At 41.9% G+C, this 14,625-nt stretch overlaps 1 protein-coding gene across 1 annotated transcript in view; it reads left to right on the top strand.

The window, feature by feature from the left end:
- CD34 (CD34 molecule) overlaps window positions 1–5,842 on the top strand; it is a 43,902-nt gene extending 38,060 nt beyond the window's left edge. The window contains exons 7-8 of the mRNA XM_063142957.1: window positions 2,140–2,304; window positions 5,162–5,842. Coding sequence (XP_062999027.1) covers window positions 2,140–2,304; window positions 5,162–5,350 — 354 coding nt within the window. The 3' untranslated portion in view covers window positions 5,351–5,842. The remainder of the gene's footprint in view (window positions 1–2,139; window positions 2,305–5,161) is intronic.
- Window positions 5,843–14,625: the final 8,783 nt, after the last annotated feature.

The raw sequence follows: 14,625 nt of genomic DNA, 5'->3' as shown, positions 1-14,625 counted from the left end.
GAGAGTGTGCTGTAGGGGGTTGGCCAATTATAGGCCTATACTACAGTATTTCTAATAAGGGTCCCCAGTAGTAATTCATAGTACCTTTTTTTTGGCACTTTACATCTTCAAAGCATGGTGATACATTAATTAATTAATCCTCACTACTCCCCAGTGAGGCAGTTCTCTGCTTGTAAAGCTGGACTCCAAGCACCTGTAAAAATAGCAGTTGAACAGCTAATGTGCCCATGGCTGTTGCAGCTGTCATGCAGTAACTCTCAGGGAAGCAGAGCTCTTGTCATGGGTGAAAAGTAACTTTTAAAATTTGGGTGTGATTCAGGAAATAACAAGATGTGAGCCATAAGGGCCTTCTATACATAAGGGTGTCAGCTTGGCAGGGAGAGATTATAAAGTCCAAGAGAGAGATGGGGAAGATTAATTTTCAAATAAACAAGGCTAAACATTTAACAGTGTCCAACTTCCATTTTCTGCACTGATTCTATGTTTAAGAGGGAAAATATGTCTTAGGAGACGTTCTTACAATTATATATAAATTGACATCAATGTTTGGTTTAAGAGCTGCAAAATTAAATTAAATGTGGTACAGGATATCCATGATGTGGATTTGAAACTCATTATTATTATTATTATTATTATATTTATTTGTATCCCGCCTTTTGCCCAATGCTGGGCCTCAAGGCGGCCTTACAAAGTTTAAAATATACATGGGGGGGGAGGGAAACAAAACCATAAACAATTAAAAAATACACAACAAAATTATAAGACATTAACATAGATGGAGGGCTGGATTATTCTCCAAAGGCCTGCTTGACAAAAAAGTTTTAGCCTGCTTCCGAAAGCCCATCAAGGAGGGAGCCAGCCTAGCTTCCCCAGGAAGAGAGTTCCAGAGCACTGGAGCAGCCACCGAGAAGGCCCTCTCCCATGTTCCCACCAAGCGTGCCTGTGAAGAAGGTGGAACTGAAAGAAGGGCCTCTCTAGAAGATCTCAAAGCACGGGCAGGCTCATAAGCCTTTATCCATTTCCCACAAGCCATTTTAATAGGTCTAATTCCCCCCACCCCACCCCCAAAGCTGAAGTTTTCTCACCCAGGGAAGCTGTGCAGGTACTATACACTAGGCTCTGTAGTTGTCTCCATTCCTATACTTAGCACCAAACTAGACTAGACATTGAAAACCCATAATTAGATTTGCTGCCTTTGCAAATTTGTAAAAAGCAGCCAGAAGGGCTCCCAATTCATATATCAAGTAGCAGCTTCAGGAGGACAGTTTTCATCAGGAAAATAGTATGGGTGAAAGGGTTAACTTACCTCTAGGTTATCAGGATCCCAGTCTAAGCATGGATGTCCAGCATGCAGCACCTGGTGAAATTCCCTCTTCGTCACAACAGTTAAAGCTGCAGGATCCCTGCCCTCTTTTGTATCTGGTCATTCTAGTATAGCTCCTTCTTTCTTAAGTCACTTAGGCTCTGCTCCAAACCAAGCTGGAGACAGACTGAGGCCTTAGTTAGACCTACCTGATAGTCTGCGACAGAGGAGGGAAGATCTCACGTTGTGATTAACAAGAGATCCCTCCTCCGTTTACACGTGAGGTGCGACGACCTCAGGAAGAGAGGCATCGCGCCCGCCATTTTTTATTTTTAAAGAAACAGGAGCGCACGAACGGTAGTGCACAAAGGTAGGCCCTTTTTTAAAAAAAAAAACATTTCCCCGCTCACCCCACCCTAACCCCTATGGGCGCTGCACTCCTGAGGAGCACTGCGCCCCATGCATGGCTCCCGGCTCCACAGCAACGGCCCACACGTTCCGCGGTCTCCGTGGAAAAGTGGGCCCAAAGGGGAGGGTGAGATCCCTGGGCAAGGGAGAGGATGATCCCTCCATGATCCTGGGATCCTCTGTACATCATGTGGACGCAGGGACGATCCCAGGGTTGGCCCCGGGATTTTGCCCGGTCTAGCTAAGGCCTGAAATAGCAAACATTTCTGGAAATACTCTCCATATTTCTCCTTCCCCCTCCCATCCTTCCTTAACCTTAAAATTGAAAAAGAAACTGAGTGGAGAATTTTGGATGTAAATAGAAGAGCCTATGAATGTAATAGGTTTCCTGTTTATGACATTTTTGGCTCTGTTTTGTATTTTTCCAGCTAGGGGTAAAATCCTATAAACAGGACAGCATTGAGAGTCACAAGGACTATTCTCGGAAGACACTTATTGCCTTGGTCACCTCTGGTCTGCTGCTGGCATTTCTGGGATTGGCTGGATACCACCTCATGAAACGACGGAGCTGGAGCCCCATGGGAGAGAGGCTGGTTAGTGCTTATAGCTGGCAAAACAAGTAGAGGGATCTTGAAATTCAGCAGGAATGTGAAAGAGAGAATGCCAGAAGCTTTCTAGAATCTTAAGACTTCCAAGCAGTAATAACAATTCCCTGTATGTTTGAGGGGAGATGGATGGTGATGGAAAAAAAAGACCTACGGATCATAACTTTTTAAAATATTGGTTATCATAGCTTTTGTCTGTCGATAAATCCATCTTGTTAAGCCAGGGAAAGTATAAAGGTTGAAGAACTTATGGTTGTTCTAGGAACAACCACTCTGCAACCACTCTATGAATGAAACCTTCTTCTTACTCCTCTGATAATATAGGCTGCGTGTCCACTTACAGAAAATATATTGCACTACTGTTCCCAATTATAATATGTATACACAAGTCAAAACACTCTTCAAGAGGGAATTGTATTTCCCCCTCATCTTTATGTTTTAAAGTTATACAATCTCCTTGTATATCTGCTGTACTAAAGACGGCTCCCTACCATTCAACTAACAAATTATGTCAATAAAGGACATGAAGAAAGATAATATTTTTCCTTGATACATTTGTTGCCTTTTAATTTCTATTTGTCCCCTCTTTATGGTTGCTTGCATCCTTCTGAAAACATTCAAATTCTAATCTTAGCAGTTGGTATTCCCATTGTGGGTACAGTTTAATATTTTGAGATGTGTAAATATTGCTACTCAAACCCAGAAAATTGAGAGCTGAAGTACACATTACACATGTTTGCATGTAAAACAATGGCAGAGGTGGGAAACATGTGACACCCCCCCTTCAGATGTTTTGGCCTACAACTTTCATCAACCCCAGCCAAGATAGCCTATGATGAGAGATGGTGTGAATTTTAGACTAGAACAACTGGAGGGCCGCAACTTGTCCATCCCTATTCTAAGGCAAAGAAACTTCCAGGAGGCACAATATGGAGTGGAGAACTGGCAGTGGGAGAGCTTTATTCCTTTTCCCACCCGCTGCTTTTACACTTCAGCTTCCTTCCCCAAGCCATTTTAAAAAAAGAAAAAAAGAAAGAAAGAAATTGAGCAAGGTTTGCCCTGTAACCTAAACTTGCTGGGCAGGTACCTCCAGCAAAGAAATCTCCCACAGAGGTATGAAAATAACAGAATTCCCCTAATTCCTTTCACGTTCTTCGATAGCAAATGAAAAGCTTGAGCTGTTCACAACATGAACCCTATGGATGAACAAAGGACCCCAGTCAATTTGACATGAATTGTTCCTTGATAAAGGATGTAGCAGGTGCAGTCCACTAAAGCTTCTAACACTGTTTATTTATTTATTTATTTATTTATTTATTTATTTATTTATTTTACTTACTTTCGGGCCTTCTGCATTCTGGGACAAAATATCCTCCTACCTGAACAAGGGCCAATTCACATATGATGAATTCCCTACACAGATACGTATCCGTGATCCTACACTACAGACCCTTCCTATATACTCTAAACCATGGGTTATGAATCTTTTTTCAGCCTAAAGGCCAAATTGCATTTTGGAGAAGCCCTCAAAGCGGCTCCATTCCAGTGGTGGCTGAGCCCAAAGTCAAAATGGGTAGGACCAGATGTCCAAATGAGTAAGAATTACATTTCCCACTAAGCATGCAATGAATACTACTCAAGAACAAGCCCCACCACAAGAGCTTCCATGCATACAATAAATACCCTTTTGTCTCGGATCATGGATCAGAGATAACTGCAGAAAAAATTGCAGGTGTATCGGGAACCTCCCGTGGGCAACATCCAGCCTGCAGGCTGAAGGTTCCCCATCTCCACCATAAACCTTTGACTAGTTGGATACCACAAAGCTGTCACAAAGGACTGTTGTTCATTTATCTAGTTTTTGGAATGTGCTTTTATCTGTGCTACAGATAAAAAAAGAATACTGTCAAGTGCTTATCCACTTTCCTTACCACTGAAATACATTATATAAATGGATTAAAGCAGGGTTTGGAGCAAATAAATTTCCACTGCAAGGTCAAAAACCATTCTGTTCTCTGATGTGTTAAATCCCTTGAAAGCCTTAAATGAGTCTCTCTCACCGTTACTAGGATTAGGCAGCACTGAGAAATGTAGGGTTTAGACAGTAAAACAGGCCTATGACTCCCACAATTACCTAGCCAACCATGCTGGCTGAAGCATGCTGGGAGTTGTAGGCTTTTTTCTGTCTAAAGTTTCATAGGATTGTGCCCTTAATGAATGGATCCTTCTGGTCCTGCATACGAGGTAAGACAATACTGTCAATATTGACTAGCAGACCTACATGCATGAGATAGGACGATTCTAAGCCAGACATTTTACAACTCAAGAGAAAGGATCATAGCTCAGTGGTAAAGCACGTGCTTTGCAAACAGGAAGTCCCAGATTCAGTTTTTGGCATATCCAGTTAAAGAGGATCAGCAACCGGGTTTTCTTTTTGAGACCTTGGAGATCTGGTTCCAACCGGATTAGACAATACTGGGATGGCTGGGCAAATCGTCTGATTCAGTATAAGGCAGCTTTCTATTTTCTAAGCTCAGCACTTTCTATACTGGATCTTCAGTCCTTGGTTCAAACCCTCTCTTGTTTACTACCATTTTTACATTCAGTTTAGTTTTGTTACTATAATTTACATGCCACTGCAAGATCTTCCTCTTCTGAACCAGGTTCTTGAGTCTTCCTGTTCACACAAATCGATATTGCTGCCTACTTACCCTTTCCTAATAGGAGAAATGACTGAAAGAACAAATGTTCCTTTTCTATGTGGAATGTAAATCAGTTTGTCACCCATGTGATGCCCTTGTCTAACTCTGTATTTTGTTATTATTTATGCCCCCCTCCCATTTAGGGCGAAGATCCATATTACACAGAAAATGATAGCCATGGCGACCCTGTGATCTCTGCAGCCTCTCATGAACACTCCGACCTGCAGGATAAACCAAATATCAACGGAGGGGCTCGGGAAAATGGGACTGGCCAGGCAAATTCAAAAAACGGACAGTCAGCCAGGCCCCATGTTGCTGACACTGAACTGTGAGAAGGCTATGGCCCAAAGCCTTTTTAATGTGGCTTGAAAAAGCAGAGTGAAAATCTAGAGGAGCTAGGATGCACGAGTGTCACAAATGGAATCATAATCCTTTCATTTTTACAAAGAGCTCAAAGTCCCAGTCTAAAGCATACATTTTCCAAGAGCTGACACAGGATTTAGCTGTGTACAAGCTTCTGTCTGCTTAGCCTACCACTTCAATGCAATTGGGCATGTTTTTAGTATTTTTATTTCTATTTTCTTGTATTTCAGACCAAAATGAGATGTGACTGGCCTTCACAACAAATCATCCAGGGAAAAGACAGGGATGTTGTCTGGGAATTTAGAGATGATTTATCATTGTTAGGAAATTGCTTAACATCTCCAATACTGTTTAGGGGATGGGAGGATCGCTTCACCGTAAAGATGTATGTTAATGAACAACAGGACATTTTGTCATTTATGTCAGTAATTCTAAGTAAATCAGTTTTGGGAATGCTCAAATACATGGCCATTAGAGTGACTTGCCCCAACTTAGTTCAAGCCACATTTTGAATTTTTCAAGTTATAAATAATTGCCATTTGGGTACATTCTGGTGCATTTATTAGATCAATTCACCATGATAATAATACTAAAAAGATCAACCTGATGTTAAAAAAAGTTGTGTGTATCAAACCTCAGGTAACCCACCAATGCTATTATTTATTTCGTAGGGTTCCACCTTCAACTCAGACATCCCTCCCCACCTCTCAGTTTTCTGTGCTACACAGTCCATAACACCCAACGACAGTTGAGCCTGCAACCAATCATAAGCCTTCTGAAGTGCCATTTAGTAATCCCAGCAAATAATATAGATTAAAAACTGTATGAAACTTGCTTTCACGCAGATTTTTTTTAAAAAATAATAATTATAAAATGTGGAAAGGCAGCTTCTATAATCAGCATGGAAGTACGATGGGCAACTGGCCTGAAATGACAGATGTTGCTCATATGTTCTGTGAGTCCAACATCTCTCCTTGGGGATTCTGTTTTCATTGTTCATATAATAAGTCAATGGAAGCAATGCCATCGAACAACTAATTGCTGGCTCTAAAGCAAATAGCAAGCATTAGAAACTTGGGATGGCATCCAAAGTCACATTTGTAGAAGGGCGTTTCAGGAAGCTTAATTTCCCCTCCTTCCCTGGCAGTCCCAGAACCCCCTACTTCCCAAATGCTACACAGGCAGTGCTGAAGGAAGTGGGTTGTGGTGCAGGAGGCTTGAGCAGAAAGGGGGAGATCCCCAAAATTGGGGGGAGGCATCTTACACAACGATTCCCATTCAACCACATGTGCCACAGCCACCCTATTCAGGAGGGTTCCCAACCCACCCATGTAGCCTTTTCAGGGCGTTCCATGGGCTGTTGGAGGAAGGAGGAGGAGGCAAGGAAGTGAGCTTCCTAGAACTCCCACCAGCCTTAAATTGGATGGCGATGGACAGCCATCTGTCAGGTATGCTTTAAGGTAGATTCCTGCAATAAGCACGGGGTTGGACTTGATGGCCTTGTAGGCTCCTTCCAACTCTGTGATTCTATGATTCACCCATTGTCCTCAATCCTGATAAACTTAGTCCTGTTGAAATTAGTGGGCACATTCATAAGAATTTAATCAAGTGGGCTGTCAGTCACTTAAAGGTGCAATCCTATACACACTTACCTAGGACTTGAACGTAATTGGGATTATTTCTAAGCACACATGTATAGAATTGCACTGCAAGTTAAATAAACTGCCTTTGGACTGGAGCCTTTGAATCTAGTTTTCAAACAAAATATATTAGAGTATATTTGCAAATATGGGTGTCATCAGACGAGTGTTTTATTGCACACTCATTGCTGGGCACTCACTAATTTTCACAGGTCCCTGTCATGATATTGTCTGCATTGTGCCCACCTTCTGCCCTTTCTAGCCTTCTCCACATCACAAAGAAAAATCCCAGTAAGTGTGACTTATTTTTTGGGACAGAACTTGCTGCTATCTCCTGTTGTGTGCAGGAGAAGCAGCGGAATCAAAATAGCCCACTGAATGGGCCACGTACACATTGTTTACTTCCTCTTTTGAAAGAGGAAGTAATGCAGGACAAACTTGAGTGTGGAGAAGTGACAGTAAGGAAATGTGATTTTCCTCCATGTGATGACGCTCTATAAGTACAAGTCCTAAGCTTAATCACTTCTGGTGCTTCAGTTTCCATGGCTTGGTTTACCCCAAATACTAATTCTTCCTTTCTCTATCCCCAAATACTAGGAAGTTGTTTCTTTCCTTTGTGCTTTATTCCCTCACCACGTTCAGTGCCATCCTGGGATTTGTTGACTCTGTAAATATTTTGTTTGTAGATTGCAGTGCAAAAATGTGACTAGGCTTTGAAATGAATTCTCTTTCTTCTTTTTTGTCAATTAGTATGGACATTATTGTTTTACATTTCAATGTACAGATTCAGATTATCTTTAGTAACAATACAGGAAATTCTAATATGAATGCCCTATTCATACTTGGATATCTCAGACACTGGCAGTACAAGATAGATAATGGGATAATGTGCCCAACAACTAGTGACTGAATTCGTAGCTCAAGGAAACTCATAGAGCTCCATCACACCAGCAATTTATCGCACACTCAACATGCCTAGTATGTCTATTTGCAGCATGGTACTCTGACGATGTCGTCCCTGTCCTGCACTCATCTCACCGCCACCCCCACCCCCTTCTTGCATTTTATTTTGTTGCAGGGAAAGTTTGGATTATTTTCCCCTCTCGCTTTTTCCTTTGTTGGGTGTGTGTGCTAATGGAGACTTGCTGACGAAAGGGGAGGATGGGGCACTTCTCCTCCAGCACGTCATTGTAGGGACTTGTTATTCAGTTGAATGGACTTTTTAATGCTCCAGTCCCCCCCTTATTGCCCACAGAAACAGAGTCCAGATGAAACCTTGAATCAGTAATCGCTAGATAAAGCCAGAGGGGTGTGGAGAGAGCCCATGCCCATCAGAGTACCACAACCAATGAACTGGAGGAGGAAGGAAAAGGGGTGGGATGGAGTGGAAGAGCAAACAAGCAAAAACCCATGTGAAAGGGACTGTGTGTAATGGAGCCCTTGATGCGCTTATGAAACGGAGTTAAAAAAAAAAAGCTCAGATGTAAACCAGAGCGGGGGAAATAGGTGTGATGGAGCCCTATATTCCTTTACACGTTAAGTCGACAGTGGTTCTGGGATTCTTCTCATCTGATGTCATTAACATGCCAGGGTTTTTCTCTGTCTCAAGGACTACATGTTAACTGTGGAAGAGAGGATGACTCAGAAACTGATCTGAGCATGTGCATATGTAGGAAGAATCACATCAGTATCCTGTTAGAGGTGGGAACTAACTTAAAATGATGTACTGGAAATGAGGGCGGATCAATACATTTGTTTTAAAATAAGTAACCCTCATGTTTACAAGAAGGAAATCTTATGCCTTTAGTTTAGTTGATACATTGTGACGTTTATGTTTTTTCTGTAACAGAAAGTCTGGAAAACAGGTGCAAAATTAGAAAATATTTTATTCAGAACAGCTCCTGCATTCTTCCCACTGTTTTTGAAGACTGGAAATATTGGCCAAATTGATCCAAATTTTTCCACTAGGTTTCATGATTTAACTAAGTTAAGTCTATGGCGAAATTAGAATTAATTATAAGTATAAAAGTTGTGTTTTAGCTTACTGAGAGCCAGTGGATGGAAAGTGGTGTCTAAGCCACCATTATTCAAAGTTTGATCATCCTAGCCAGTCTTAGGCATTTGGCAAGCCAATGCTATGACCTAGTTCACACAATCAGATTAATCCACCGTACCTTAAATAAGCCACAGTGGCTTGTCTTAATCAGTTGCAAGTGTTGGTACATGCTGGCCACCATTTCCCTAATTACCTGCCCAGGCACAGCTTATCATGTCATCCAAACCTTGGCAACATGGCTAGTTTGAGGGGGAAACAACCCTCAAATAACATATGGACTGTTGTAGGGTTATTTAAGCATAGGTGGCTTGTTTGATTATGTGAACCCGCCAAATGCCTTTTACCATAAAGGTAAGTTAGTCAGTGTTTCCTGTTTGAATGTAGCCAGGAGCAGATTTAATAAATCATTAGCTGTAGCTCTCATGGCAGAAACTTGATAAAGTTCAAGTACACCAGGGCCATAGCTAGACAGGGCGATATCCTGGGGCAATCTCCGGGATCATCCCTGTGCATTCACATGACGCACAGGGGATCCCAGGAGCAGGGAGAGATGATCCCTCCCTTTCCCCGGGATATCGCCTTACCCTTTCAGCCTGCTTTTTCCACGGTCTCGGGCTGATCCCAAGACCACAGAACGTGTGGGTGGGCGCTGTGGTTTGTCCCGCCTCCTCGCAGTTACTCACGAGGAGCCAGGAACCATGCATGAGCTCTGCACCCATCAGGGGTGGGGTGGGGGAGCAGGGGAAATTGTTAAAATTAAAAAAAACCTCACCTTTTGCTCAGGAGCGCTCACGTGCTCATCTCCTTTAAGAAACAAAATGGCGGCTGCGATGACCTGTTCTTCCGAGGCCATTGCGTGCCACATGTAAATAGAGGGAGAGATCTCACCATAAAAATATCACGAGATCCTCACCCCTCCGTTGCACTAGACCCATAGGTCTAACTGAGGCCAAGGTGACACCTTGGCCTCAGGTGCCCTCTGATCTCACTGGTAAGGGATCTGTGGTATGGAGATATGTAAGAAGAATACAGGGTTTCTAAATATTGGTCAGTGGCCTATCTAATAGTGAGAAACTATGATGTTTTCTTAATCGCCATCATTATCAACGATATATCAATAATTTTGAGCTTTGCCTAGATTGTCGGGTCCACAATTGGCAAACATTTTGCCCATCAATGTGTTTAAATGGCAGTTGTAAATTGAGTTTTAATCTGGTGGACATTTGATACTTTGCATTATAAACCCTTCTTTTCCTATCCACATTGTGGTTTTAAACCTATATCTCCCAGAAATACCTGATAAGTGTTGTTTAAAATATGGAGGTCTGATAGCTTAAGGTCCACGTTTCATTGGTGTGACTCACTGCAGTTGTTCTAATGAAGAGCTCACACTTCCTCACTACCTCACTGACATACAGTAACTTTACCTTAGATTGAAAGTCCCTAGGGATTTATGAATGCTTAGGCTGCAATCCTATACCCATTTACCTAGAACTAAACCCCATTAAACTCATTTGGACTTACTTCTGAGTAGACATGTATAGAATTTAACTGTAAAAGATGCAAAGAAAACAATTTATTACTCAGTAGAGAAAACTAGTTTAGATAGCTGTTGGAAATTGCATTTTTATAAATCTTGTGTCATTACTTACAGAAAGATAGGTGAAGGTAATAGAAGCGTTGTTGCTTTTATTCAGCAGAGATGGCTTTTTCAATATCAAATAGAAATCAGTTATTAACAGCACAAACAGAAGTGCATATTCATCATAGCCAGGTATTGTCCAACTGCTGGGATGGAGGTGAGGAGTACAAGTCCATTTCATCAATTAATACAGGTACACTTTAAGATTACATTTTGTATTAAACAAATAAATATGGTTTCTAATGTGATACTGAGGAAGAAAAGGAGTTCTGAAATTATGCCTTAACAACACATCTTTGAAATATTCATACTATACATATTTTTGCAATACACAAAGGACATTTTTGTAACTGAATGGCAATATATTTGTACATTTTAAAGTGTTACACAATACCTAATCTGCCAAATCCTAAAATGTTCAGGATTACAGAATTCATTTCATACTAACAAACTTATGAGAGCCACTTTCTAAGGCAGATGGTATTGGCAGCTATGCTTTATTGCTAGTTAAGCATTCAAAATAAACCTGCAATGTATACAGAGGTATGGACCCAGGACCTGCCTTCCGTTGGTGCAAGGACTCTGCTCACATAAGGTGCCTCCACCTGATTTTAGGAATCACCCATCCACATGCACCACAGCTCATCCCATTCAGCAGGGTTATAGAATCACAGAATAGTAGAGTTGGAAGGGGCCTATAAGGCCATCAAGTCCAATCCCCTGCTCAGTGCAGGAATCCACCTTAAAGCATACCTGACAGATGGCTGTCCAGCTGCATTTTGAATGACTCTAGTGTGGAAGAGCCTACTACCTCCCTAGGTAATTGGTTCCATTGTCGTACTGCTCTGTCAGGAAGTTTTTTCTGATGTCCAGCCGCAATTTGGCTTCCTGTAACGAGCCCATTATTCTGTGTCCTGCACTCTGGGATGATTGAGAAGCGATCCTGGCCTTCCTCTTTGTGACAACCTTTCAAGTACTTGAAGAGAGCTATCATGTCTCCCGTCAATGTCCTCTTCTCAAGGTTAAACATGCCCAGTTCTTTCAGTCTCTCCTCATAGGGCGTTGTTTCCAGACCCCTGATCATTGACCTCCTCTGAACCCCCTCCATCTTGTCTGCATCCTACTTGAAGTGTGGTGCCCAGAACTGGATGCAGTACTCAAGATGAGGCCTCACCAGTGCCAAATAGAGGGAGACCACTACCTTGCATGATTTGGAAGCTATACTTCTATTAATGCAGCCCAAAAACAGCATTTGCATTTTTTGCAGTCACATCACATTGTTGACTCATATTCCAAGATCCTTCTCATTTGGAGTATTTCTGAGCCAAATGTCCCTCATCGCGTAACTCTGCATTTGGTTTCTTTTTCCTAGGGTAGGGTCCCCCACCCTATGTGTAGCATTTTCAGAGGGCTGGAGGGGCTCCTGTGGAACAGAAGGGGCAGGGCATTCCACTTCTGCTGGCCCAATTGTATCCCCCTAAATCTAGATCCAATACAGAGAAAACAGCCATTATAGCTAATAAACAGAAAGCCCTGAAGAATATGAAAACCACCTCATACTACCATGCTGGTTATTCAGGCTTGAACTCACTTGTTGCCAAAAAAAGAGAGGATGTTATACATATTGTTTTCTATCCAGTGTCCAGTATCTCAAGAGGATTTGTTGCTTCCAAGTAACTATCTATTAAGGAATCTTCCACATAACTACCTATTAAGGAATCTAGTAAGGAAATACTTTTCTCTGCTGTTATCTTAATTGATTTGGTTTTAAATCAACATAAACAAACACACACACACACACACACACACACCAGAGTTAAGGCTTGAGCTTGGATTTTAATTTAATTCAGACAAAAGGGATAGAAGTAGGGAACTGGCTATTGTGTATATACTAATGGGGATCAGTGGAAAAATTATTGCCGATGGTATAAGAAAGGCCAGGACAATGGGCTTTTCTACATGAAGTTTTTAACCCGCATCTTTGCCGAGGCTTCTGCTTCTGGATTATTTGCAGGATTAAGACCAGCTCCTTTACACATTTTTCCCCCAGAGCATTTCTTTCTTTGTCTTTCTATAGTTCCATTTTATAATATCTAAGTGGTATAGCAGAGTTGCACAATTACATGAGATTTCTATGGTCAAACTTCCCCCTTTAAGAAAAAAAACACCTTGATAATGGTCACAAAGCATGGAAGAGAACTTAGAGGAGGACATTGTGTTAAAGATCTTGAGTGAGCAATCACAATCGCACAATAAAAGCCTCATGTAGAAAGACTCCTTCTTTTAGTTTACTGCTTCTTCATTCCCATAACCCTGTTACCACGAGGTCTCATTTACACATGTGTGCGAACTCACATGTATAGACTACCTGGTGAACACAAAAATGTAAGGATCTTTTGCAGAGACATGTTGAACACATGGTAGACCTTACACTGTACCTTGACAAAAGTGGGAAAATCAGCTTGCTGACAAAAGGTTTAGTTTACAAGATTTTATTATATCACAAATTAGGGGTGCGGGAGGGTGCTAAGATGACAAGGCATGACTTGGGAGGCTATACAAAATAGAGAGTCCTTCAGATTGCAAAGGCATGCAATGAGCTACACAAGGAGAAGAGTGGATAAATTTAGAGTGATTTAGGATGGTTCTGTGGGGGGAAATAAGAGACATTCAGTACCATATGTACCTTGTTTCAGAGTAAAGGGAATTTTATTTGATTAATGTATTTTATTTAATAATACACTCAGAGGATCTCATTTCCTGCTTGGTCATAGATATTTGGAAACTTATAGTAGGCACAAACTACCCTCTAGTCTACAGGCTTTTGGTCATAATTCAAAATGGGACATTCATCCACATGGATCTGATCCATCCAAAGGTGGTTCAGAGACAATTCAGGCTGGGCTAATATGGTCAGAATGAGCGGCTCCCAAAGAGCTGGCTTTGAGGACAGCTGTTGCCTCTGCTCAAGGCAAGAAGCAGCTAGCTTGAGCAGAGGTCCCAGTGTGGAGAAGTAGCCTTGGAGAACATGCATTCTCCTAGACACACACACACACACACACACACACACACACACACACACACACGTCCTCTAAACCTAGAGAGGCATTCCTTTTTAGGTTTAAATGATACTGGGGTGAGAATTGGATTGGCTTACAAGTTTCTTGCTTCCCTTCGACTGAACTCCCACCCACAGCCAGCTGAGAGTTTGTATCTGCTCTTTGTTGCTAACAAAGTAGGGGTGGGAGATCCTTGCAAAGATGTAGGTTTTTCCTGTATGTGGTCTACCTCTGGGGTCCCCACTCCCTTAGGGGAGTGGACACGCTTTTGCTCTCTTCCTCCACCAGTTTCTTGTCAGGCACACCCACCCACTACCTCCCCACACTGATAATGGGCCAGCGATAAAAGATGTCGCAGCCAAAAGGCCATGTTCTCAATGAGGTCTCTATAAGCAGCTACTGATCAAATTAGCACATGCCATAAATTTAGAGTGCCTGTAAGGTAAGTTTGGGGAAACAAATGGAATTCCTAGGACTTTGTACTACCTTTCCCCAGAAGTTAATAATCCCTTTAACATAACCTCTGGCAAATTTCTCAGCCCAGGAAAAAAATATGTCCTGACCTATAGTGGGGTAAGAAAACAAAAGCTGTTCCCAAACTATCTGAAGCCAAAGGAAATACAGTGCACGGTGCCAGCAGAGGTGCAGAACATGAGAGAACTCCACTCCGGAAAGGCTGTGCTCATAGCTGCAGGAAGTTTTCCCCAAGTGTGTAAACATAGTCAGGCTTGGCTTGAGCAAAACTGAAGGCGCTATTACTCCTTCCTTATCAACTTACATGCATTTCTTCCTTGCAAAAACGTCTCCTTAATCTCTTCCTTTTAAAAGTCAAGATGCTGATAACAGT

Source organism: Elgaria multicarinata, chromosome 1 (genome assembly GCF_023053635.1).
Source record: "Elgaria multicarinata webbii isolate HBS135686 ecotype San Diego chromosome 1, rElgMul1.1.pri, whole genome shotgun sequence".
NCBI lineage: Eukaryota > Metazoa > Chordata > Lepidosauria > Squamata > Anguidae > Elgaria > Elgaria multicarinata.
This window is presented reverse-complemented; position numbering and strand designations above follow the sequence as displayed.